At 39.3% G+C, this 27,796-nt stretch overlaps 1 protein-coding gene across 1 annotated transcript; it reads left to right on the top strand.

Annotated features, from left to right (window-relative positions):
• Window positions 1–86: 86 nt before the first annotated feature.
• On the top strand, window positions 87–27,796 carry LOC129746223 (voltage-dependent calcium channel subunit alpha-2/delta-3). The gene is made up of 13 exons (XM_055739784.1): window positions 87–494; window positions 18,460–18,541; window positions 18,607–18,813; window positions 18,883–19,416; window positions 19,499–19,624; window positions 22,846–23,855; window positions 23,918–24,075; window positions 24,139–24,641; window positions 24,711–24,953; window positions 25,012–25,123; window positions 25,186–25,408; window positions 25,467–25,680; window positions 26,375–27,796. The coding sequence occupies exons 1-13, from the start codon at window positions 376–378 to the stop codon at window positions 26,492–26,494; spliced, it is 3,651 nt and encodes a 1,216-aa protein (XP_055595759.1). The 5' UTR covers window positions 87–375; the 3' UTR covers window positions 26,495–27,796.

Genomic DNA, 27,796 nt, shown 5'->3' with positions numbered 1-27,796 from the left:
CGACGCAATCGCTCACATGCTCGCATCCCTCCTTTCCTAGAGGGATTGGGACAATTGGACCCGAAAATAGCTTTCCTCACCGAGGCAGTCCCCAGTGTCGTTTGAGCCGCGGTCGCGAACGGGTTTTTTTCTCGCCACACCGGGAAAGCAAGGAGCCAGCCAATCATCCCATCATTGCCAGGGCACCATTTTTCATCCATATTTCTTTTTCGTTCTTGCTTTTTATTTCGTCGTTGTTCATGATCGATTAGGAAAATTTCATTCAACAACCATCGGGATCGAGTTCGACGGGAGGAGCCAACAGAATTTTCACCAGGAAATATGAGTGTTAGTTAATATTCGGACCAGTGCAAGGAAGAAATTTTTCGTCCGGCCATGGGTGCCAGAGTAGGAAATCCGAGCATCCGGAAATGGCTGATGCTGAGCATCGCACTTTTCCTTTTATGGATGAAATTGCCGGACCAAAGCGCAAATGCAACTGTACAGACTGAAATGTAAGTAGAGCACCCCGAAAATCGTAAATTAGTCCAAAATGTGGTTTTATAGGCGATTTCCCATCTAAATTTCATTAATTTTTCCCCCAATGACAGCTGTCAGTTGGGCGGAAAATCAACCATGGAGGGAAAAATGAAAACTTAACGAAACGGAGTTATTTTGGGACGCGTGAGAATTTTCCCGCTCACGGCTCGTGTCGGTTTTCTCGGCGCTCATCTAAAGAACTTGTTGCGTCTGCCGGCAACGTGAGTTGGTGAGATGTTTTGCTAGCAGTTTTGTTTTGAGTCGTCCGTTTGGGGCCACTTGTTAGTAAACAGTGCGGGCGTTCTTGGATAAGAAAAAAATGGTTTACATACAGAAACGCGAGACTTGCGTACTCACAACTGCGTTATGTTTATAAACAATTTCGATGTTATGGTATGGTTGCTTTGCTTTCTTGTGTAACAGTCATTGTTTTGTTTTTTTTTTCATTCAGAATTTACGTTGGATACAGAATTTCATTGAAACGAATAGTAAAGCAGGCCTGCGTCACAAAGTTTACTTTCATGTACAGTTGCTTTAAGAAAAGAATGAAGTCGCATGAAGCTGCGAACATTCTTCGAATTTTGACAAGCTGCCATTTCTCTCCTGGTTGATATGTTTTCATGAAATTTTACAAAATTTAGATCAACTATCCAACTTACGCTCCACAAAATTTGAAGTCTTTACAACGACTGGAAACAGAAATACAGCTGTTCACGTAAAAAAGGGAAATTTCAATTTGCTTCACTAAATTCGCTGTATCTTTGACAATTTCCATTGGAAAATCTTGAAATGTGGTCCAAAGATGTAAAAATATATTGTCCCGCAGTTGGCCAAGTTTTATCCACATTGATTCACGTGATCAAATATGGTACCGGTTTGAAAATGAGGTGCATTATCGCCAAACAGACGATTCTTTTTCGGACGGATGTTTGTATGGAAAACATCCTAAACAAAGTTTTCTTCATTCCTGCTTTTTTTTAGAAAGAAATTGTTCCAACAGAACTGGTACTTAAACACAAGAGCGAATAAAAAACTCATTTATTTGTTAATCAGTATATTCAGCAGGTCATTTCTGAAACTCTGAACTCTGTGGAAACATTTTCTATTCTGAAAAAGAACGGAAGAAATTTCTATCAATTTACAACAATTTTTGTGCTTAACTTTAACTTTGTTATCTTATTTTAATCGCCGTCGGGATATATTCTTATTTAATTTTTGGCATTTCGGCGAGTTGTGAAAATTCAAGGTAGAATATTTAGAAAGAACATGAAAGTATTAGGTATAGGTGGAAAGATCAAAGCTAGAGCGCTTTGGGTAGAAGAAATTGAATAGTTGGTGAAAATGTGAGCAGGGCTTTTTGTTTTGTGAACAGCTTTTGAACTACTTGCGTGATTCTTTGCCGCGCGCCGTTTCAATGTTGATAGGAAGCGATGAAGAAACCCATCGCATTCCTACCCACATTGAAACACGGACGGGTCGAACAAATGGGATAACAAAAATTACAACACAATTCACCACGATGCATTTGGCAAAAAAGTAAGGCATCGGATGGATAATATGCGAAACAAAAAGTAGCAACCATCTGATGTACCTAAAAAAGTAGCACGCATCGATAGAATTGGCTTAGCAATAGAACAGCACATGTGAGCGCTGCTTGGGTGATTTTTTGCCCGGTCGGACACAATCTCATGTGTTCGACCCGTCCGTGTTTCAATGTGGGTAGGAATGCGATGGGTTTCTTCATCGCTTCCTATCAACATTGAAACGGCGCGCGGAAAGAATCAAGCAAGTAGTTCAAAAGCTGTTCACAAAACAAAAAGCCCTGCTCACATTTTCACCAACTATTCAATTTCTTCTACCCAAAGCGCTCTAGCTTTGATCTTTCCACCTATAATACTTTCATGTTCTTTCTAAATATTCTACCTTGAATTTTCACAACTCGCCGAAATGCCAAAAATTAAATAAGAACTTTAACTTTGTGAAAGATAAAATCAGGAAAATTATAAATTAATATCGATTTTTTCTACACAAACATCCGTCCGAAAAAGCGGTAATGAACCTCATTTTCAAACCGGTACTACTTTTGATTGCGTGTTTCAATGGTGATGAAACTTGGCCAAGTGCGAGATCATACATTTTTACATCTTTGGACAAAATTTCAAGATTTTTCAATGGAAATGGTCAAAGATATAGCGAGTTAAGTGAAGCATCTCTAAATTTCCAACTTTACGGGATTAGCTGTATCTTTGTTTTCAGTCGTTGTAAAGACTTAACATTTTGTGGAGCGTTGGTTGAATAGTTGAACTAATTTGTTCGAAAATTTAGTGAAAAAATATCAACCAAGAGCGAAATGAAACAAAGTTGAAATAAATCTGGCAAAGTTAGAGAAAACTCATCGTTAGGCGAATAAATCTTGCACAAATGATGTGCTGAAAAGTGGTTATTCCATAAATTCGTAATTATTTCGAAGGATGCGAAGCTTTTGGTGTTTAAAATCACTAAGAATTTTAGAAAACAAAATTTTTTGTCGATCTTTCGATGTGAAAGGAAAAAGAGAACAGTAAACCGGAATAAAGATGAAGTTAGCTTCTTAAATTTAAGAGAAGCATTTTTTTGGATGAAATTACTTAAAAAAATAACGCATAGCAATCATAATACAGGAAAAAAAAACTCAATTAAGCTACAATATCGAACAAAAAATGGCACTTTCAAGAAATATTGTACGATTTTTAGCTTTTTATAGGAGAGAATGGGGATACTTGATCCCTTTTTCATATTGTCATCAAATCTTTTTGGAAAAATTTTGTAGATCGCTATCTTTTGCATTTTCTGACAGCGTTTAATTTCAAGGTTATATGCAGCAAAAGTTAGATCGATACATGAACTAGAAGCGTTTTCAAATGACTAACAAAATTGTGATATTTTGAAAGTTAAAGGAGACTTGATCCTTTAATCAGGGTGCCCTAAGCTTTGGCAAAAATCATGAAAAATCTAAAGATAATAGTTTTATTGATTTTTTGAACAAATTAGTTCTCATTTCACAGTTTATAAGTGTCGGACAAGAAGAATTCTATAAGTTGGTCTACTACCCTATAATCATTGCATACTTAAAGCCCAATTTTCTAATTTTTAGATAAAAGCAGTTTTTTTAGTCCTTTTTTTATGAAGAAATAATTGAATACATATAGATATATGTCTTTGGATATATATATTAATGATCATCAATTCAGAAGAAAATAACATCTATTTGGACTCGAAATCAGTGTTTACTTTTCTTTTCTAATTAGGCCGGAACAAATTTCAAATCCTTCTTTTGTCACTTGGAGTTGCAGCATCGCGGGGGAGGGGGACAATAAAAAATAATGCGAAATACAAATAAATTGGAATAAATTGCACAAAGTCTTGTATGCAACAAAATTGCTTACTCTATCATTGCAAAAAATATACAAATCGAGTAATTTTTTATCGAAAAATTCAATAAAATCAAGAATACAAAAGGTGAAATAACTCTTATCTTCTGAAATTTAGTTTTTTGGTCTTGTGATCTTCCGAGTTTTTTTTCGAAATTTACATAAAATACTTCATCCTTTGAGGGCTTGTGATATAGCTCAGTTGGCAAGTCTGTTGTCTCCTGAGCCGATGTCCATGAGTTCGAGCCCAAGAGTAAACATCGAACACTTTTGTACCGGATAGTTTTTCAATAACAATCCGCCAACTGCAACGTTGATAAAGTCACGAAGGCCATAAAGATGGTAAACGACTATAACCGAAACAAAAAAAAAACTTCACCCTTTATTTATTTTAGAAATTGATATTTGTTCCAGCTTTATAGACACTTTACCACGTTTGTAGCGTTCGTGTCTTGAATGTGTTTACTATTGATTTGAAAATGTTGCATTGAGAAGTTCATTTTAAATTATAACGATTGACTTATAGGAATCATTTTTTTTGTTTTTTTCGTGTGGGAAACTTTTTAAAATGATGAAAAAAGATCTTAAAGTCACAGTTTGTTAGACTTTTCAAACAAAAGGCAATAATTCAAAAAAATATATTTTAATTTTTTTTTCGATAACAGGTTTGTTGTTTCTTTTATTTGGCATTTTTTCTAGAACATTTTATCTATGTAAGACATTCCAGTTTCGAGATACAGATGAGAAATCAAGTATCCCCAGAGATCAAGTATCCTCATTCTGTCCTATTTATATGAAGAAATTTCTATTTGTTTGTGGTTTGTTTATCTTCAATCGACTCAGGTGTCTTAAGACCTAGAGAGCTGAAATTTGACATATGTGCTCATTAGGACCAGAAAGGATGAAAAATATAAGGTACACCGGGGTAAGTGGGGACGGTTTTTCGTATAGGTTAACTTTAAAAAATCATTAAAAAATCAGCAGTTGATCAATTTTGATAAAATTACGTTCAATATGATGCAGAACATGTTTTTTACAAACGCTGAAGAGATGAGCTTGAAAGAAGCAAAGCGAGAAAAGTTTTCACGTAAATTGTTATGGACTGCTGGTGTCTTCACTTACCCCGTTTATGGGGTAAGTGTGGACGGTAGATTTTCCCTTTGGTTTTTCAGGAAATTTTCATCAAATTTGTGTTTTCTTGGTTGAATACGTTACTTTATTGCTCGAACCGTCCAAAATGTTGAAAAAAGTTCATGGTGCTATTAGTAAGGCATCTTTCAATGATTATTGTGTGTAATTTATGTTGCAACACACGAGATCCGATTTAATCGAAAATATGTAATTATTCCAGAACAACCCAACGTTTCATGATCCGCATGCTAAATATAGCTTAATTGTATTGGACGAAGGACAGAAAATTGAAAATATATGTAAATATTAAGCCTGTATAAAGCCGTCCACACTTACCCCATGTACGGTTTGGAGACAAAATTTTAGTTTTTTTGTGAATAAACTCTTTTTTCTTCATTTTTAATCGCCGTTTCTTTTCCTAACTGGTTGTTCCGAATGTAAGGATTGTTTCGATGTAGAGTTTTTCGTCAAGAGCCTGCTAGTTTACGAGAAATTTGCAATTTAAGAAGATGCACATCACCTCGACATCGTAGTTGAAAATAGAGAATTCGCAAAAAGTCGCTGTAAACATCCGTTATTGTTGGAATCGTACCTTTTCCACAGTGATTGGATAGATTACAAGTAAATTGAACATTCTGCACTAAAAGTTAGAATAAATAGTGCACAGTATTGTTTTAATAACCATCGTCCACACTTACCCTGGTGTACCTTAATTTGATTTTTGTATGACTCCTTTTGAAGGAGGTCGTCCATACAAAGCAAATGTTGGTCCAGCAATTTTGACGTTGTTATACATCGGATTGAGATGAAAATTTGTGCATGAGAGTTTTTAAGAACAAACAATTGATTCCAACTATCAAATGTTGAGTTAAGGGTCGGCCAAAGGAGTCTTCCATATTAGCTGTTCACTGTTTTCGCGATATTGACGTTACCATACATTGCATGCATACAATGCATAGGATTGATATGAAAATTGGCATCTCTTAGTTTTGAGGGACGAGCACTCTATTTTGAGTGTCAAAGGTCGGCTAAAACGTGGTCCATAATAATTGTTCACTGTGTATATATACACAGAAAAAAAAATCTGAATCCTTAACAACACTGAAGTTGAAAACCTGTATCATTACATGACATGGAACTCGATTTATTGATGTAAATTTACAAATTAAAAAAAGTTGAATCCTTAACAGCACTGAATTCGTATGACACAAATATTACTTGACACGGAACGCGATTATTTGATGTAAATTTACATCACATATGATGTAAATAAAAAGAAGCATCACATACGACGGAATTTTGCGAATGCGAATTAAATATTACACGTCTTTAATATTTTACATGTCTTTAAATTTTACACGTCTTTTGAAGTTTACAGACGTGGAATATTCAACTCGCACTGAAAATCCCATCATATGTGATGCTTCGTTTTTGTTATATCATATGTGATGTAATGGAAATAGAAATTTCTTAAAATTACACGACATGGAATGTGATGAGGACATTGAATTTCAATTTAATAGGACCAGACAAATTTAAACAAAGTGTCAAGTCAAAGTCGTGCACCAAAAAGTATTTTTTAAGCAGTTTTCCCGCGATCCCGAGATCTTCGTGAAGCAGGAAGCGGTTCTAGAAGCAGCTCCAAGTTATTCAACTTTGGATCCGGTCTTCGAGAAAAAATAAAAGTGTGAATGTGACTCCTAATATAAAAAAATTGTGAGATTAAAAACATCATTGTCACCAAATGAAATAAACTAAATCAATTACAAAAAGGTTTTATTTTTATTAAGACATGAGATAATTCCATTATTGAATCATAAATACCAATAAATAAAACAAAACAGATTCCAATTGGAAAGTTTTTCTTCCAATATTCAGTGGTTTTATAATTTACATCATTTTTATTTTACATGTTGCCATATTTTACATCATTTTTTATTTTACACGTTGCAACATTTCACTGGAGTGTAATTTCCAACTAGCACTGAAAACTCCGGCATATATGATGCTTCTTTTTATTTACATCACATGTGATGTGATTTTACAGATTTTTTTCGTTGTGTGTACAGTTACTTAATTTTGCATCTGATTGAGATGATAATTTGCACCTGGGGATTTGTAGGTAGGAGAATTTGTAATAATTTTTAAATAATTGGTAACTGAAAAAGAATATAATTTTGGAGAAACTAAAATCACAGATAAACAGACAGGACACTCTTAAGGAAATCTGGTCATTTCTTCGCAAAGCGATTACATTGCCATCTATTGGCGATATTGCCTACCAATATCGAGATAGTAGAATATTCCATTGAAGGTAGCCATGAAATCTTGACAATCTTTACTGAAACCGTAAGCAAGCAGTTTGGAATTTTCTTCTTTAAGCTGTTGCAATAAGAAGGGTTTTAAGAAAAGTTTTATACTTTTAGTTGAGATTAGGTTTCCGAAAGTGATAAAAACGACCTTGTCCTTCCAGGTATGCGCCCCTCAGAGGGAAGAACATTACGTATGTTGATCAGTTGTGTTCTATAGAAACGGATTGCCGACCAGTGACAGCAACACTCTAACCAGAAAAATCAACAACTTACCAGATCAGGACTTGAAGTATTGTTACCTCAAATGTTCCGGTTTTATTGAAAACGAATAAAGAATTTAAAATAAAAAAGCCATTTGCAAAAAGTTGCTATTTATTTTTAAAATAAAGGATATTCCAGTTATTTTCGCACTTTTCCTTAAGTTCCAAAACAGTATATAAAAAAAAATCAGTGGTAATTTCTAATACATATTCAAATAATTTATTTTTGACAAAGAATATTTCCATGCTAAACACCGTAATGCGAGAGTTTTTATTTTTATTTTATTTTATTTACATAGTATTCCGTCTCACGACATAACTTGACGAACATAATTCCTAAAATTCACTCGGTCCATGGCAACCGTTCTCCAATTTCTCGGGCACCCCACGTTCGCCAGATCACGCTCCACTTGGTCTAACCACCTCGCTCGTTGCGCCCCCGCTCGTCTTGTTCCTACCGGATTCGTAGCGAACACTTGTTTTGCAGGACAGTCGTCCGGCATTCTCGCAACATGTCCCGCCCAGCGTATCCGGCCAGCTTTCACCACCTTCTGGATACTGGGTTCGCCGTAGAGTCGCGCGAGCTCGTGGTTCATCCTTCGCCTCCACACTCCGTTCTCCTGTACGCCGCCAAAGATGGTTCTTAACACTCGTCGCTCGAATACCCCGAGTGTACGCAGGTCCTCCTCGAGCAATATCCATGTCTCGTGCCCGTAGAGAACAACCGGTCTAATAAGCGTCATATACAGGTTACACTTCGTGCGAGGGCAAAGTCTTCTCGACCGCAGTTGCTTGTGGAGTCCATAGTAGGCACGACTTCCGCTGATAATTCGCCTCCGGATCTCACGGCTGGTGTCATTGTCTGCGGTCACCAGTGAGCCGAGATAGACAAAGTCTTCGACTATCTCCAGCTCGTCGCCGTCGATCGTGACCTTGTTATTACTGGACAAGCGGGTTCGGTCGGTCTCGGATCCGCAGGCCAGCATGTACTTCGTCTTGGACGTATTAATCATCAACCCAATCCTTCCTGCTTCGCGTTTCAGTTTGCGGTAGATCTCCTCCACCGCCGCAGATGATCTGCCGACTATATCAATGTCATCGGCAAAGCAGATAAGTTGACTGGATCTGTTGAAAATCGTGCCCCGCATTTCGCCCACCGCTCGTCGAATAACACCTTCTAGCGCCACGTTGAACATCATGCAGGATAGACCATCACCTTGTCGAAGCCCCCTGCGCGATTCGAATGAACTCGACAATTCACCCGAAATCCGCACACAGCACTGCGTTCCATCCATCGTCGCCTTGATCAGTCTGATCAGCTTCCCGGAAAAGCCGTTCTCGTCCATGATTTTCCATAGTTCGTTACGGTCGATCGTGTCGTATGCGGCTTTGAAGTCGATGAATAGATGATGCGTAGGGACTTGGTGTTCACGGCATTTTTGGAGGATTTGCCGTAATGTGAATATCTGGTCCGTCGTAGACCGTCCCTCCATGAAGCCGGCCTGATGACTTCCCACGAATCTGTTTGCTTGTGGCGTGAGGCGGCGGAGTAGGATTCGGGACAACACTTTGTAGGCGGCATTGAGGACAGTGATCGCTCGGTAGTTCTCACAGTCCAATTTGTCGCCCTTCTTGTAGATGGGGCATATTACCCCTTCCTTCCACTCCTCCGGTAGCTGTTCTATGTCCCAGATCCGGATTATCAACCGGTGTAGGCAATCGGCCAACCTGTCCGGGCCCATTTTGATGAGTTCAGCTGCGATGCCATCCTTCCCAGCCGACTTGTTTCTATTCAGCTGGCGAATGGCTTCCTTAACTTCACTCATCGTTGGGAGTGGCTCCTCTTCGTCGTTGGCTACGCCGGCGATGTACCTTCCCCCACCGTCTTGATCTCCTGCATGTGCGCCGTTCAGGTGTTCATCGAAGTGCTGCTTCCACCTTTTGATCACCTCACGATTGTCCGTCAGGATACCCCCGTCCTTATCCCGGCACATTTCGGCTTGCGGCACGAAGCCTTTGCGGGATGCGTTGAGTTTCTGATAGAACTTTCGTGTTTCTTGGGAACGATGCAGCTGCTCCAGCTCCTCGAGCTCCTCCTCCTCCAGGCGGCGCTTTTTCTCCTGGAAAAGTCGAACTCGCTGCCTCTTCCGCTGTCGGTGATTTTCCACATTTCGACGGGTGCCTCTTTGCACTACTGCCGCCCGCGCGGCATTCTCTTCGTCCATCACCCTCCTACACTCCTCGTCGAACCAGTCGTTCCGTCGAGATCGCTCCACATAACCGATGACGTTCTCCGCAGCACTGTTGATGGCTGTTTTGATGGTATCCCAACAGTCCTCGAGAGGGGCTTCGTCAAGCTCGCCCTCTGCCGGCAGCGCTGCTTCGACCGATTGCGCGTAGTCTGCCGCGACCTCAGGTTGCTTCAGTCGCGCGATATTTAACCGAGGCGGGCGCCGGTTTCGCGTGTTGTTCACTACGGAGAGTTTTGGGCGCATCTTCACCATCACCAGATAATGATCCGACTCGATGTTGGCGCCCCGACAGGATCTGACGTCGATGATGTCCGAAAAGTGCCGGCTGTCGATCAAAACGTGGTCGATCTGTGATTCCGTTTGGTACGGTGATCTCCAGGTGTACTTGTGTGGGAGGCGGTGCTGAAAAAAGGTACTACGTACGGCCATTCGTTTGGAGGCGGCGAAATCAATGAGTCTGAGGCCGTTTTCGTTGGTCAGCTGGTGCGCGCTGAACCTTCCAATTGTCGGTTTAAATTCCTCCTCCTGGCCGACCTGAGCATTGAAATCCCCGATGACGATCTTGATATCATGTTTTGGGCAACGGTCGTATTCACGCTCCAGCTGCGCGTAGAATTCGTCTTTGTCGTCACCGGTAATGCGAGAGTATTTGTATTATTTCAAGTGAGGTTTGATTTTATACACCCACAATTCAGCCTCTGTGCCAATGACGGCATCATTGGTACAAGAAGATAACGCGACCGGTGCTGATTCGATTTGCTCCCACTGGCATTAATCTCCCAAGTTATCCGAATTGCGTATGTCTGAAAGAAACAAATTAAAAACGTTTGCACGTCCCTCCCTATCGCATCACAAGACGAAGAAGGATGGAAATAAATACCGGCCAACACCAGGCAGCCAGCGAACCGAGCACTGTGCATGTGAATGTAGCAAAAGCAACAACAAAAATATCCTTCTAATTCAATCCACCGGCACCGACAAACCACGGCCAAGCTGTGCGTGTGTATGCAGCAAAATCACAAAAAAAAAACATTGCTTCAATTCAATCCACCGGCAAACAACCACGTCTAAGCTGTGCGTGTGTATGTAGCAGAAGCAACAACAAAAACATTCCTTCAATTCACCGGCAAACAATCGCCGGCCAAGCCGCCCAGCTTTAGCAGCTGTGTATATGTAGCGTGTGTATGTAATAGCAGGCAGTAAGCAAACACAGTTCTCATTCAATGGGTTTCCCGTTTCCTTCACTCCCGTTCCCTTTCCCGTTTCCATCAAAAGACAAAGGAATGCATTGAAAGGAGGCCAAACGCCGGGAAGCCGCCGTTGTGCGTTTTTTTGTGATTGATCGGTGACAGAAAGCCTATGACAAATATCCCTCATCCTGCATGAAGCTCAAATAGTACACTGGTTAAGATGTCGGACTGGTAAGACGATTTGAATGGTGAATTGAGTTCGAATCTCCCCACGGCGCTGTGGTTGTTATTTTTATTTTCTTGTTTCTGGGATGGATTATCCAATAGGAACGAAATCCCATAAAATGTTTTTCTTGTTTCGCTTGAATGTAGTGTACATGCATAATTTTGGTTGGAAGCCGAGTCCTTATGCCAGTTACGGGGATTCAAACATACCGTCTTCGGCACAGTGCACATTTCTGAGCATTATCGGCACAGAGATTTGCTAAAAAGGCATTGGATTTCTGTTACCTCTGCTATGGGTGTATAGTTTCGAATGAGCGCAATTTAAGAATTGTATGTTCCGGACCAATTCAAAGGAAATAACTGCGAAGAGCCTTTTTGCCATTTAACTGGTCTTCAACAAACAGTTTTCATTTTGCTCCAGTTGAGCTCTCCACAAGCTAGGGTATTTTCCAAATCTCCATCGCTTTAAAAACGAGATGTGACCAACTTATCCGCATCGTAACCATCGCGTGTTCTGAAATGAAAATAGGACCATTGGTCTGAACTTCAGTTCATTAATAGAATAACGGAAGGATTCAAAGGAATGCCTTACATACACTGATTCAAGCAGCTCTTGTTGCTCGGTTCGGCTGGTAGGTCTTCTAATAAGGCCAGATCGTGGGAACTTATGACCAAAATCTTGAACACAAAGCTTCCTGAATTAGAACTGAATGAAAACAAACGATAACCATAACATAAGAACCATGGAGATGCAAAAATACACAGCTACCATGATGAAATATTTAGATTTTTCATTTTAATGATACCAGCGCCTCTAGTGTCAACATTACCTAGCTTCATCAAATTTTTTAGCAGTTTTGCGAAGAATGAAAACGGAGTCTGTTTGTCTGTGCTAAAATGATTTTTAGGCGAGTATTCAAAAATGGATTGTGAAAAACAGTAGTCATAGTCAATTGCGAGTCAAAACAAGGAAGAAGTTAGAAAAAGATACTGACAATTTAAGATTGAACAAGTCGGAATAACAAAATATCACTTTAAAAGTGTCTACAAAATTTGAAGCCTGTAATGAATGGTTCAGAATAGCCTGAAATTTCGTGACGTAAATTCAGTCCACAACCCTGCTGTTTTTAAACTGAATGATTTCACGTCACAACTTATAAGAAACATAACTTTGTTTGTCGTAGTTCAATCGGAAAGTTACGTATATCAATTTATGGGTAAATAATTCGCTTACAACTTATTCAAAGATATTGATATTCTATTTCTTCAGGAAGAGAAGGAAATTGAGCTGATGTGTGCTGAAGTCAAAAATGATCAATTCTATCGTGAATTCACGTCACAAAAGTAATCAAGTAGGGCTAAGTGGGGTGATTCCGAACAAACGCTTTTATTTAAGGGTCATAGTATTGTCTCAAAACTGATCAAATATGATAGTCTAAACATCATGCTATTCATAAGATAACATGACAGTTATAACTTGAAAACCTAACTATAAAAATTTAGTAGTTACAGTTATTAACAAAATTTATGTTTCTGAGAAACGAAAATCGTTTTGAGACGTAACTAATCAATTGCTTCATGAAGGTGTGATTTTATCTCCTGTTGAAAAAAAAAATTCCCCCCCGCACAAAGAAGTGATCATATGTACCCCATATTTTTTAAGATACGGGGTGGTTACGAACACTTATTTTCTGAGCATTGGTTGATGATTAAAATTTATTTTTTAACAGTCAATTTTACGATAACCATTCAAATCTTGAGATAAGAGAGGATCGAAGCAATCCTTTGTTGCGTTGTGACGTGTTTGGTTTTCAAGCTGTCGAAAAAGTTCCGAAAAGCAAGAAATTAGAGAAGGAATTAGTGCATTTTTATCGTGTTGGAATCTTCGAATCCCGGAAACAGGAAACCGCGCAGTTCTGGTTTCCGATAGCAGAGCGGATAGTTTTTGCGCCGCAGCGTCATTAAATGTCGTCAAGTCTCGAACAAGATTAGCTGGCTACACACGAAATTCGGTTCCGGATGATAAGAAATTTGAGAAAAGGTCATATAAGTACAAGAATTCATTTGGACGTACCGGAAATTGCAAGAAATAGGAACTTGGTTAACGATTCCAGAGCGGAATGTTAATGCATTGCAGCATCATTCGCAACATTAGGTCCCCCGCAAATGGATCTCTTTAAGCACCTCCTGTGTAGTTTTCCGCTAGAGAGATACAAATCTGCCATTTGTCGTGTTTATTAAATACCTTTTTATTTTTATCAGATGGCGGTACTGAAGCAAATCAGGTTAGGGTGACATGAAATCATTCAAATTTTAGATAAATTCAACTGTAAACTGAATGCTAGTAAATTTATCAAATGACTAGCAATATCATTTTCATTTCTCAACTGTTGAATAAAAAACCTTTGGATTACTTCAATGGAATGAAAAAGATTATTTTTAATAATATAAAAAAAACTTCTCAGATGTTTCAACTGCCATTCAGCTATATTGAAATTAAGCTAGATAATCTATTCAAATGTTTTTTTTTAACAAGTGTCCATTTTTACCTTTACTCTCAAAACAATGATAATGATTCTCAATTTAGCTTTTTTTATCTTATGTTTAGCAATCAATTTAATATATTTTTTAGTCGGTTTTTAGAACGTATAGCATTCCAGATTTTCCGGTCTTATCCGGGTGTGCCCAAATATTCAAGAATAATATCGAGGCGAATCCATATTAGATTTTCGGATTTTCGGATTTTATTACAATGGTCCGGTTGAGTAATGATTTGTTTTAACTTCTGATCCGAAAACGGATATTTCATAATTAGTTCATCATCAAAATTTATAAGAATTTTTTTCGAAGCATTGAACTCATTTGATGTGTTTCGACGAAAAAATAAAGGTACAAGTCTCTCCTATCTTTTCCTGATTTTGTTCGAATAATGGATAAATTTTGCTCTGATTTGTCCGGGTTTAAATATCCGGTTTTTGAACTAAAAAATTTCAAATGGAATGCACGGGTTTTCACCCGTTTAAAAATATGGCCAGGCTCGAAAACGCACTGAAAAGTTCTGGAAAGCATTGTTTCTCGCACCACTCGCACTCGTTTCATTAAAACAAGCACTTACATAGAATCGCTCAATCAGATAATTATTTTTACATTGTTTAAAAAAAATAATTTAATATGAATCAATATCTGCCAGCCTAACTTTTCATGTTTACTTCATGCCTATCCTTGGCGCTCATTTTTGTGTATTATGAAAATAAAACAATTCCTGTGGTAACAATGGCAACTATGGTAACGCACTATGAGAGATAGTCATACAAGCAAGTGGACAAACTTACATTAACTGGAGTTTTGGTTTTATCACCGCTTTTGTTTGTACTTCGAAATTATCGACGATTTCCGGTTAGTTTGAATAACAATCAAACAAAATTTACTAGTTGTTTATACGTTTCGAGCTACTCGAAGAGTAGCTTTTGTATGATTATTATTAAAACTCACCGAAAAATTTCGATTATTTCGAAATACAAACATATATTGAATTGTTTTCAACAATTTGACTGTCATTTCTTTTGGTTACGATCGCAAGATCATAAGGTTATATTTCACGATCACATTTTGGAAATTAAATAGTAAAATTTAAATTAATTGTTTAATAAAAAATGGGAAAAATTATACATGTATTTGAGCGGAACTCAGGCCTTTCAGTGGCTGTCCTTTTATTTTTCAAACACTTCTAGCAAGCTGTAATTTGTAAAAAAAAACACGTTTGAAAAGTAAGGACAATAAAGGTAGCCCGTTAGGATATTTAGTTTCAAAGTCAATCTGAACAGGTCCAAATAACTGACACTGGTGAAATTCTAAAAAAACTTCAAATCTTAAAATCGGAACTGAACTTTTCAGAACTTGTTAAATATCCATGTAAAACATGAAGAAAATCAGCATAATCTAAATGACCTCGTTCGAAAACTTTAATTATTTCATTTTTTCTGACTTCCTTCATTTACTAATACTTCATCTTCTTATTAGTGGTTCTGAAGCCTCTCAACACTGTATTTTCATAGAGATTACGTTTACATCAATGTATTGTACGTAGAAGTATTTTTTTGTAATCAGTGATCGTAAATTTGCCTTGTTACTTTTCTATAAAACATATATCTTTGCAATTTTTCCTCATTTTTCAATATCTTAAGAATGAAATGCGAGCTTTTTTTTCAAACAAAGTGTCTTCTTCCTAACAAAAATTTAATTGAAATTTTTTTCCGATTTCTGTCCGCGTGATTTCTTATAATACAGCACAGTGCCATGATTTGTTGATTTTTCTGTGTTTTCTCTGTTACTTTGATCATGAGGTTTGACAGCTCTGAGCGCTGGTGGCGACTCAGAAGCAATCGCCAGTTCATAGTTATTATAGTTTTCCTTCAATGTTAAATGTTATTGTTATTTCCGGAATGGTAAGCTGATCGGCAAAAAACGAAAGGTCAAGGATTAAGATGCGGCAAAAAAAAACTTCGATGGAGCCGTCTGTTGATGCGCTGCTGATGGTGACAATAAAGAATTTAATTTTAAACGAATTTGGCAAACAATAAAGTTGTCGTGTCTGGCCGGTTATTATCCAGAAGAGATTGTGAATATTTAAACACAACCATCATATTTTCTTTATTCACTAATCTATCCTATCTAACCTATTTTCAACTGCATTCCTTTACTACTCTTTATCAACTGCCTTTCCTTTCAACCTCCTCTCACTCACCACAATCAAACTCACCAAAAACTCTCTCCTGCATGTATATACTCTCCTTGATTATTTGTTGCTCTTTGAGCAAGTCGCTCACTGTGGGACACATTGAATTTCGTATTATCTATAAATATATATTTATAAGTATATTCAAAAGTTACTCAATAATATCTTCAAATTATTCAATTATTATTTACCTATCTCCAATATTCTCTACAAAAGTGAATGTTTTCAGCATGAAATATCGAGAATTTTTCTTATTAGAAAGTGATTTACTGTTTCCATAGGAATCTCTTATGAAAAGCAACAACCTCTCATTGAAGTAGGCGTTCATCTTCAGAATTCATTCGCGTCATAAGACAATCTTATGAATTTCATTAATTTTTCTTATGGCGCCACTTCATAAGAGAATCTTATGGCATACATAATAGTATTTTTCTGAGTGTACCTGCCAAGTAGGATTTCCTATATCCTTGTTTGTAGAGTCGCATGAGTTCTCTTTCACCTGAAAAGTTCATTTCGCTGTTCAGATTATCCCTGTATGATTACATTGACTTGTCACGGTGTGCTAACCACACTGACTCTCAATAGCAACACTTGAAATGAGTATTGAATCCAGATACTCATTTTGGCATCTACACTCAGAGGAAATCTTATTATAAATTTCATAAGATACATCTTATGAACCACTTTTTTGCGTCCAAACTAATTTTTCATAAGAGTCTTATGAAATTCTTTCAATTTTCGTACGATGTTCTTATGAAAAATAGAAGAAATGGCATTGTGAAAAAATGATGAACACATTCATTCATATAGCATCAGTTTTTTTTCATTATCTAACAGTACGAAGCAATCGCCAGTTCAAAGTTATTATAGTTTTTCTTAAATGTTAAATGTTATTGTTATCTCCGGAATGGTAAGTTCGATTTGATGTTTTTGATGTGATCGTTGAATACATTAGTAAACTAAAATACATTATTTGTTTGCTTTTCAGCAAGCTGATCGGCAAAAAAACGAAGAATCGAAGATTAAGATGCGGCAAGAAAAAACTTTGATGGAGCCGTCTGTTGATGCACTGCTGATGGTGACCATGGTGGATTTAATTTTAAACAAATTTGGCAAACAATAAAGTGAATGTTTTCAGCATGAAATATCGAGAATTTTTCTTATTAGAAAGTGATTTACTGTTTCCATAAGAATCTCTTATGAAAAGCAACAACCTCTCATTGAAGTAGGCGTTCATCTTCAGAATTCATTCGCGTCATAAGGCAATCTTATGAATTTCATTAATTTTTCTTATGGCGCCACTTCATAAGAGAATCTTATGGCATACATAATAGTATTTTTCTGAGTGTAGTGTTGAGCTTGATTGTTAGTTGTACCTAGTGTATCAGCCAATTCAAGATGTGTGTAGTCACCCAATAGTATGCTATGCTAACAATTCAAATCTTGAAAATAAGCCTAAAACATTATATTATTATTTTTTTAGAATTGTGAATCTGTGATTATACGAAAGGATGCCTCCTACCTATGTTAAACTGAAAATAATCCATAATTTCTCAACAGTAAATTTTGAAAATCAACAGGTCTCACTACAATGCACTGTTTAGATGTGTTACAACCCAGAAATAAAGCAAATGTTAAAAGTCATAACATAACAAGAATCGTTACAGTTTGTTTGTGGTTACAGTATTCATAACTACCCCATAGACAAGGGGGTAATTATGAACAAGCGTTTTACGCCCATAAGCTGAGTTTCAAAAATCATGTAAAAAATGTTAAATGAAATTCTAGAATTCAAGAAAATCAAGAATGCTAAACTAGATACAGAACGCGACATATGAAAACAGAAATACAATTTCGATTTTGATGATTAGGAACCAGAAGGGGTTGTACTTAACTCAATACGAATTTTAAGAATCAACATTATTATTTTATACAACGTGTAAAAAGAGCACCGAAAATTCTGCTAAATCTCATTTCAAAACCATAAGTGAGTAGGTGGGTAGGTGGTTTGTCTGTTGAGCAGTAGACAGAAAACATAATTTTTCTTTTACGTATTAAAAAATCTCCAAATAGATTTTCGCTGGCAAAAAATAGTTCAGGCAAATGAATTTCTCGAGGAATTTAATATTTTAAAGCGACGCGGAAACTAATGAACAGACGGGCGTGAATATTGGCGTAGGGAAGTTTTTGACACCGGGAATTATTCCTACAAAGTATGAAGCCCCTCACCCTCGTAGAAAGGAGGGCCACCATACAAATTTTTGAGAATATTGAAAAAAAAAACTCGTGTAATTCGTGAAAAAGAAAACATTTAAAAATCAGTATCCTGTTTCAAGAGATTTCTGAAAACATTAATATTTATTTGGCAAAATATTGACTCGTAGTTGTTATAACTTTAATAATGTTAATGATGTTTTTTTTTCAGTATGTCGAAATGGGGTGACCACTTTGGCGAAGAACTGTGGGAATTAGCCGAAACGATGACCAAAGCTAGCGAAATTACTCAGGTACACTTCAAAAGCAGTATACTTCGAGCGATGATCACTGGATGCAAATTTTCATATTCTTCTAGAAATACAAAGCCCACAACGCCCGCGTCGAGCACAAGGACGGTACCAGCTTGATCAAATCGATCGTCGAAAATGCGAGCCGGATGTTGACACGCAAAATGGACGCCATCAAATGTATCATAAACCAAGCGGAAACGCTTTCGGAACAGTTCGAGTTCAACGACACCATTGCCGATAACTTTACTTATTATTCGAGTAAATATTCTAATGTAAGCTGTATTTTTGAATTGAGTTATTATGTCGCAAATGCCTCAAATTATCTATTTTACCTTTTATAGATCGATGGTCGTCCCGAGCCGGAAATTCCGGAAACCCTGCTGGAAAACATCTGGATGTATCGAAATATGTCTCTTAACCCGGACACCCACTTCTTCGACATCTCAGTGAATACATCGTACAGCTCGGTCCACGTGCCGCAGAATGTGTACGATCGTTATCCGTGGGTTCTGGAGGCGCTGCAGTGGTCCGAAGAACTGGATGATGTTTTCAAGCAGAACTATAAATCCGACCCGGCACTGTCTTGGCAATATTTCGGTTCCTCGACCGGGCTGCTGAGGCATTATCCGGCCTTGGAGTGGAACCGAGATGTTGTCGATACGTTCGATTGCCGCAAGCGGTCCTGGTACATCGAGACGGCAACCTGCTCCAAGGATATTGTTATTCTGCTCGATAATTCTGGGTCGATGACCGGTTATCGAAACTATATAGCTCAATTGACCGTTAAAAGCGTGCTGGATACGTTTTCCAACAACGATTTTATTAACATTTACAAGTACTCCAATGACGTGGAGCCGCTGATTCCTTGTTTTTCGGTAAGCTGGAGAAAATTTGAATTATGAAATGATTAGTGTGAGATCAGAAATAATATAACCGTTTTTTTCTCTTTCAAAATAGGACATTTTGGTACAAGCTACTCCGGAGAACATTCGGTTCTTCAACGACTACGTAAAGGAATTGCAACCGGATGGTTATGCAAATGTGAAAAAGGGGTTTATAAAGGCGTTCGAGCTGCTGCAATATGTAAGTATAGATAAAAAAAAAATATGCTCATTAATGGATAAATTATCAAGATCAAGAAATTTCGGATGGAATTCGACAAAGACCCACAAGATGAAAAAGGATCAGCGATTGGAACTTGGGACATGTAACTGCCGATCTCTGAATGTCATGGGCAGTACTCACGTGCTCTCCAACGAACTGAAGAGCCGCAAATTCGACATCGCAGCGCTGTCCAACATACCTACGGAAGGGCTTCACGGTACGAACGTATCAATATGGTCATGCCATCTACCAGAGCTGAGACAACACACACGTGCTTGGGACAGCTTTTATAGTGATGGGGATGATATAGAAGCGCGTGATCGGGCCCCACGAATTTTCCGGTTGAAAATCAAGATCAGCATCATCATCGTGCACAGCCCTCACCTCAGAAGTCCGGTCATGACAAAGACGAATTCTACACGCAGCTGGAACGCGAATACGACCGTTGCAACGCGTTGCCCAAAACATGATATCAAGATCGTTCAGGAAGAATTCAAACCGAAAATTGGAAGGTTCAGTGCGCACCAGCTGACCAACGAAAACGGCCTCAGACTAATAAATTCGCCGCCAACAAACGAATGGCCGTACGTTGTACTTTTTTCCAGCACGACCTCCCACACAAGTACACTTGGAAATTACCGTAAGAAACGCTATCACAGATCGGCACTTCTCGAACATCATCGACGTCAGATCCTGTCGAGGCGCCAACATCGAGTCAGACCACTATCTGGTGATGATGAGGATGCACCTAAAACTCTCCGCAGTGAACAAAATACGAAACCGACGCTCGCCTCGGTTAAATATCGCACGACAGAAGCAAAATGAGGTCGCGGCAGACTACCTGAAGCAGCGTTGCCGGCCAAGGGCGGAGCTTGACGAAGCCCCTCTCAAGGACTGTTGGGATACCATCAAGACAGACATCAAAAGCGTGGATGCATGAGATCAAAACTGTGAGGGCAGGAACATCGCCAGCGTAGCCAATGACGTAGAGGAGCCACTCCCAACGATGAGTGAAGTTAAGGAAGCCATTCGACAGCTGAATAGCAACAAGTCGGCTGGGAAGGATGGCGTCGCAGCTGAACTCATCAAAATGGCCCTGGACAAGTTGAGTGATTGCCTACATCGGTTGATAGTCCGGATCTTAGACACAGAACAGCTACCGGAAGAATGGAAGGAGAGGGTCTTATCTACAAAAAGGGCGACAAATTGGACTGTGAGAACTACCGAGCGATCAATGTCTCCAATGCCGCCTACAAACTGTTGTCCCGAGTCTTACTCCGCCACCTAACGCCACAAGCAAACAGATTCGTGGGAAGTCATCAGGCCGTCTGCATGGTAGGACAGTCAACGACGGACCAGATCTTCACATTACGGCGAATCCTCCAAAAATGCTGTGAACACCAAATCCCTACGCACCATCTATCGATTGACTTCAAAGCCACATACGACACAATCGACCGTGACGAGCTATTGAAAATTATGGACGAGAACGACTTTTCCGGGAAGCTGAACACACTGATCGAGGCGATGCGGGGTACGATTTTCAACAGATCCAGTCAACTTATCTGCTTTGCCTACTGCTTTGACATAGTCGGCAGATCATCTGCGGCGGTGAAATAGATCTACTGCAAACTGTAACGCGAAGGAAGGATTGGGTTACTGATTAATACGTCCAAGACGAAGTGTATGCTGGCCTGCGGATCCGAGCCCACTTGTCCAGCAATAACAAGGTCACAGTCGACGGCGACGAGCTGGAGATAGTCGAAGACTTTGTCTATCTCGGCTGTTACTCACGGAAAGTACAAGCTTTTAATGCCAGAAGTACCACTTCAGGCGATGTAGAATGAGTCGGAAGCGAGTTACGACGGACAAAAGTCCGTTTGTGGAGTCTTTAGGAACAAAGGTCACGCTCTTAGACCAAGCCCACCAATGGTTGCTAAACCTTGAATCAAGTACATTCAGCAACATATTCATCAACCCATCATCGCACCAACAGTCGCTAACTTGATTCGAGAAAAAGCATTCGAGCAGTAGGTTGTTACAGAATGCGTTTATGTAGCAACCCGGTAGCAACACAGCCGGTCGTCGCTATAAGAAAATAAACAAACACAAATTCCAACCTGGATGGCAACAATGGGTGCGAAAATCAGAAAGTAGATAAAAACGCAACCAATCAAAACATCTAAAATACCGACCGAAATAGCAACGCTTGGTGGGTTTGGTCCTAATCGTTAAAAACGTTGGACATTCAATTGTTAGAGGAGTAATCAGGCCTTGAATCCGAAAAGAGAGCATAAGTTGGACGGGGATTCGCAGTTGAGTATGGCCGTGGAGCGCACACCCCACCTACTTACTTACTTAATGGTCCAGCGTCGATTCCCTGGCGCATAGGGGCGTGGCAAAAGACCTCCACTGTTGACGATCTGGAGCCAGCGTCCGTACTTGATCCCAGTCAAGATATCCGCCGACAGATCGGATTTTGGCGGCTAGGCTTCGCCGCCAAGAGTTTCTGGGTCGGCCTCTCCTTCGATGTCCTTCCGGATTCCATTCAAGCAGCTCTCTGAAAATCTAGTTCCTGGTTCTCGATTTCTAGTGCCCTCCGCAGGCAGCGATTCACAAATACTTACAGCTTTCGCGTCGTCATCGCATATATGCACCAACCTTCACACCTGTACAACAATACGGATTTGACGTTTTAGTTGAAGATTCAGATTCTAGTTCGTACAGAGATCTGGCGCTGCCACCAGATGTTTCGGAGACTCACAAACGCAAATCGGGCCTTTCTGATCCGAGTTTTGATGTCTTTCTTGGTACCACCATCAGACGTTATGTGGCTACCAAGATACTGGAAGAACTCCACTTTCTCAACTTGTTGCCCAGCTACCACTAAATTGGAAGGATTTACTGTGTTGATTTCCATCGACTAGGTCCATCGACGGACTCGGCAAGTCTTGTTGTCTTTGGGCGAGCAAAACAATATCGTCTGCCAGGTCAAGGTCGTTCAGCTGCTCGAAATCAACGAACACCAGCAGAAGAGAGTCCTGGAATTCGTTGATTTGTTTCAGTATTATTCGTAGCGTTGTGATGTGGTCCACATCACACGTTTTTTTTTAATTCATGAAAAGATGGGACTTTTTATTTTTTAACATGTTCAACCCTTACTGTTTTAGTTGAAGTAAGAATTTTAACCTTTTTTTCAGTACCGAGAGCTACGTCGCTGTAACGAGTCGAGAAGTGGTTGCAACCAGGCCATCATGCTAATCACGGATGGCGTCCCAAGCAATATAACCGAGGTATTCGAGCAGTACAATTGGTACGAGAACGGAACCAAGATCCCGGTGCGAGTTTTCACCTATCTGCTGGGTCGTGAAGTGACCAAGGTACGTGAGATCCAGTGGATGGCTTGCCTGAATCGCGGTCACTATTCGCACATCCAATCGCTGGATGAGGTTCAGGAAGAGGTGCTGAAGTACGTCACTGTGATAGCCATGCCTTTGGTACTACAGAAAGAAGAACATCCTCCCACGTGGACGCACGCTTTCACGGATACGGCGGAAAATCTTTTAACGGATCTTGACGACGATGAGCCTCCACGGTTGATGATAGCTGTGGGGGCGCCGGCATTCGATAGGAAAGCCCAAAACAATAACGACACGGTCACGGCGAGGTTACTTGGGGTTGCTGGTACGGATATTCCGGTTGAAGATTTGGACGAGCTCACGCTTCCGTATAAGCTGGGTGTTAACGGGTATTCGTTCATTGTAAGTAACAACGGCTATGTGCTAATGCATCCCGATTTACGACCAGTTTACAAAGGTCGTCTCAAAGAGAACTACAACAGTGTAGATCTGACTGAAATCGAGCAAGTGTTGAATAATTTGACCGATGCAAACGACGAGTCTTTGACTGGTCGAGAGGAGAACCCTTTGATGGAAGAACTGCGTCAAGAGCTGGTATTGTCAAATTTCGGAAAGATGCTTAAGGTTCCGGTGAGATTCCATTACGATCAGATGCGAAGAGTATCGCTGGAATACCAAGACTACTATTTCGCTCCTCTGAATACTACCCCATTCTCGTTGGGCCTCGCGCTTCCTCACGATTACGGCAATACTTGGATCAAGGTGGGAGATGAAATCAAACGAAACCAGCACATGGGACAGAACATTTCTGACTTCTTCGTTGGAGAAAACTGGAAGGTTCATCCCGAATGGTACTTAAGCTAATTTTGTTATAAGATAGAACTGCTTAACTAATTGATATGAATTCCCTCAGGGTCTATTGCAAGTATCACTACCTCGAAGGTCATGAGTTCAAAACACCTGAAGACGAGCTCCGCCACTTTTTGGTTCGTCTGTATGAACCCAACTGGAAGTGGTCCCAGCAATACGAACCGGAGCCGGACGATATGGAAAAGGACGGTCTCGATGAACGTAAGTTACTAATTTAGATAATCTTCAATTCAAATATTCAATCATATTTTAAAACATTTTCAGCGAATTGTGGAAGAAAGACGCTCGACGACGATGCCTATTACTGCAACAAAGAATTAGTTCAACTGTTGGTGTTCGATGCGAAAGTTACTAATAACAGCTACCGAGAGTGGGAGTTCAAGAACGATCGCGAACGTAAGATCATCGATATGTACAATGCTACGTTAAGATTCGTGGCAACCATGAGTGGGTTGACGAGATGGCAGTTCATCTTCGGTGAAGTGGAAGTTGAATCGGATAACGAGTTTGGTGATTTCCACAAGAAGGCCATTGACGAGACTTGGTATCGTTCGGCGATTTTGCAGCACAAGATCGATCCAAAAAGTTTCGTTTATTCGGTTCCTCATGCTACGGATGATCCTGAAGATACGGAACTGAAGGTTACCGCTTCGATGGCTATCTTCCCTAGGGATGGGGGTCTGGAGGCTCCGGGTTGCGTGACAGGATTCCAATTCTCCCAGGAACTGATGTTTGAGCGATTCATGGAGATTACCTCGAAAACAACGGTTAGTTATCTTTTTCAGAAGATTAAGTACCCTAACTATATTAAACTAACATTGGTTTTCTCCTAAAAGTGTGACGGCTGCATCGAAACGTGTGCCTCGGAATCTCGCGACTGTTATGTGATAGACAATAACGGGTATGTCGTGCTGTCCGAATCATCAAACGATACGGGTAGATTCTTCGGAGAAGTTGAGGGAGCCGTCATGCAGTCCATGGTTGACAATGAACTGTTTTACATGATAACGGTATTTGATCTCCAGGGTCTTTGCGATGAAGAGAAGGTTGTAGAAAACGCTGCTCTCTCAATCATGCATGTAAGTATTTGTGATGTGCTGACAATGATCAAAATGATCGAAAAATTCTTTTTCACAGCCACTGAAACTGTTGTTGCTTGGTATCGAATGGTTGATGACGGAATTTTTGATAACGTTATCAAAATTCGACTTCTGGGTTCACGGAATTCCAAGTTCTGATTTTTACGACTGTGAGTATTTTTGCTTGAAAACTGAGGAACAAATCCTAACTCAAAGATTCATTTATTTTCAGCCGATTACGACGATCCTGATTACGAGGATTTGGGACGTCCACGAAAACCAAAGAAGCCAATGGTCGACGAGGAAGAAGAATACTTCAGTCGTCCGAAAGAAATCAAAACGGAAATTGTCTACAAAACCTGTGATAAAAAATCCAACCTTTATGTGATGCAGCAGGATAAATTCATCAAGGGCGATGGATTTATCTATGAATCGATGCCTGCGAATCCAATGGAGTACGAGTTTCTTTTAGAATTTCTCCTCAGAAGGTTCTAAAGCTATCGTTCTTTTCAGGTTGCTGCACCGGCCGTACTTTGCGAAGCGCATTCCCCGATCGAATCTATTGATGATTATCGTGGAGAATGAGTATCCCTCGGATCGGGTGATCCTGTCAGCGGCGCCACAGGTTATCAACCACAACATCACCGAGGGGTTGCCGTGCGTCAAAACGCGGCTCAACTTTTTGCCCCGCCGACGGCTGGAGGAGTGCTTCACTGAGCATGCGAACGTGAGTAAAGTCCATCTATTTTTTAGGGTTTGTACCCACGTTGTACAAGGTTTAAATTAAGCGCCGATGTGGTCTAGCGAATAGGCTGGCGCGAGTCTGGTTTTGGTATGCCCGGCATACCGGGTTTGAGTCCCGGTATCGGCAAGAAAACTTTTGGGTTCGAATCTCATAAGTGGCCCGCTGGCAAGGTTTTTAGACGGATGCCGGAATACCTATAAGAAAACTAGCCCACCTGATTGACTCGTTCTTCCAAAATATGCCTACACCGACACACGCAATACATCAACTCCATAATAGTTCATACGAAGCCACGGAGTCCGGGCATGGTGTACGCACTGCTTTGGAGATTTGTCCAACTTAATAATCCAAGAATGCATGTGAGTACATACTTTTACAGAAACAGCGGTGTATCCGTGCACCCATGGTGGATAACCAATATACAAACATAACATACAATGTACGAAGTTCAAATTTTCTAAAAACACATCGCTGAATAATGGATAATCAGAAAAATCGATTCTCATCAATCAATATTTCATTCTGAGTTATTTATATACTAAGCGGTCAATATGAATTTATGAAGATTCCTTTTGGGATGAACATGGTACCGGCGTTGTTCCAATGATTGATTAATGTAGCAATGAATTCAGATCGTTTCTCATGTAGGTATTCATTTTTGTCTGCTTCTTTCCAGGAAAAACTGGTTGCTCAATGTGGCGACGCCTCCAGGCCGCTTATCCAACTGACTGTGGTGATATCGTCTCTAGTATCACTGTTGTTATATCGATGTGCCCAAACATTAGTCCAATTTTAAAAATGATTCTGAAGCCGACGGGAGAATAAGTAAACATGAAAGACACAACTATGCCGCTGCTGTGCAATCTACACGTGACGTACATTGGCAGCAAATCCGAAAATCTTTGATGAAATCGGGAAAAATCTTAAACGTAGATTTAGTGAGAAACAACATTTTTCGAAAAGGCATATATCTGTAGAGAAAACTAGTCAAATTGAAAGTTTTTTTTTGTAAAGATCTTACAATAGCGGAACAAACACATTTATTGGAAGCTCTGAAACTAGTGTGTAGCACTGTTTTTGTACGCACATTCACCACGTGAGAGGACCCTTGAAACTTTACAATCAAAATGAGCCAACGATTTTGAATTTTTCTTGTTGATTGAGATCTGTGTACAGCTTTATTTACAATCAACAATTATCTACAATCAATTCGATTATACACTGACTTCCATTTCCATACTGTGCCATTACCGTTATTGACATCATCCACGTTATAAAAGCAAACATCAAAGATTGTCCTCCTCAAACACATTGTTTTATTGACGATTGAATTCATTTGAATAACTAAAAAAACTCAATCACATCATTCCTTTCATCGATAAAAGCACTCTGAAGTGACGTATTTCATTGCTGTTAGGTTTGAAACGATTTTATAGAAAAAAAATGCTGATATTCCGAAACTCAGTTGATTACACTCTTCAATTCTGTTAATATTAAACAGTTGTTACTCTATGTTAAGTGAACAATTTAAGAATAGGTATATATTTTTGTGTAATCTTCAAGTTTTAGACCTATTATTCGAAAATTTAAATATTTTTTAACACCAGTTGTGAACTGCAGACACAGGTGAAAAATTGTATATTAAAACAATAAAGCCATAGAAGTGGCAATAATAAAAAAAAAAGATTTTGTTACTAGTGAATATTAAAAATTTCAGGTTTATTTTTAAAACTTCTTTACCGAATAGAAAACTCGATGTGCACCAAATACCACGAGAATAAAAAAAAAGAGCTAAGCGCCCGTTATACTTGAAATGTAGGCTAAATTAAAACTGTTTGTAGATCGAAACCAAAGTAAAAAAAAACTCACTGTATAACTACATAAACCTGTTTCCAACTCGTGCCGTCACTTTGTAATGGAATTTTAATCAGTTAACGCAATCGAAACATGACTCAAAACACACACACTTGCATATAAAAAGAATATTTAGAAGGATGCGTTTTTTATTTACTGTTGCTGCATGTGTTAGGGACACGTGTGTGTAACTGAACGATGTATAACGGAATGCCCAAATATTTGAAATATAACCATGTTGATA

Source organism: Uranotaenia lowii, chromosome 2, assembly GCF_029784155.1.
Source record: "Uranotaenia lowii strain MFRU-FL chromosome 2, ASM2978415v1, whole genome shotgun sequence".
Classification (NCBI taxonomy): domain Eukaryota; kingdom Metazoa; phylum Arthropoda; class Insecta; order Diptera; family Culicidae; genus Uranotaenia; species Uranotaenia lowii.
This window is presented reverse-complemented; position numbering and strand designations above follow the sequence as displayed.

Bases quoted from the DNA above. Each gene is read 5' to 3' on its own strand.
- LOC129746223 (XM_055739784.1), top strand. From the start codon at position 376: ATGGGTGCCAGAGTAGGAAATCCGAGCATCCGGAAATGGCTGATGCTG. The intron at 24,076-24,138 runs GTAAGTTACTAA...AAACATTTTCAG, and splicing joins AAAGGACGGTCTCGATGAAC to CGAATTGTGGAAGAAAGACG. The intron at 25,409-25,466 runs GTACGAGTTTCT...CGTTCTTTTCAG, and splicing joins ATGCCTGCGAATCCAATGGA to GTTGCTGCACCGGCCGTACT.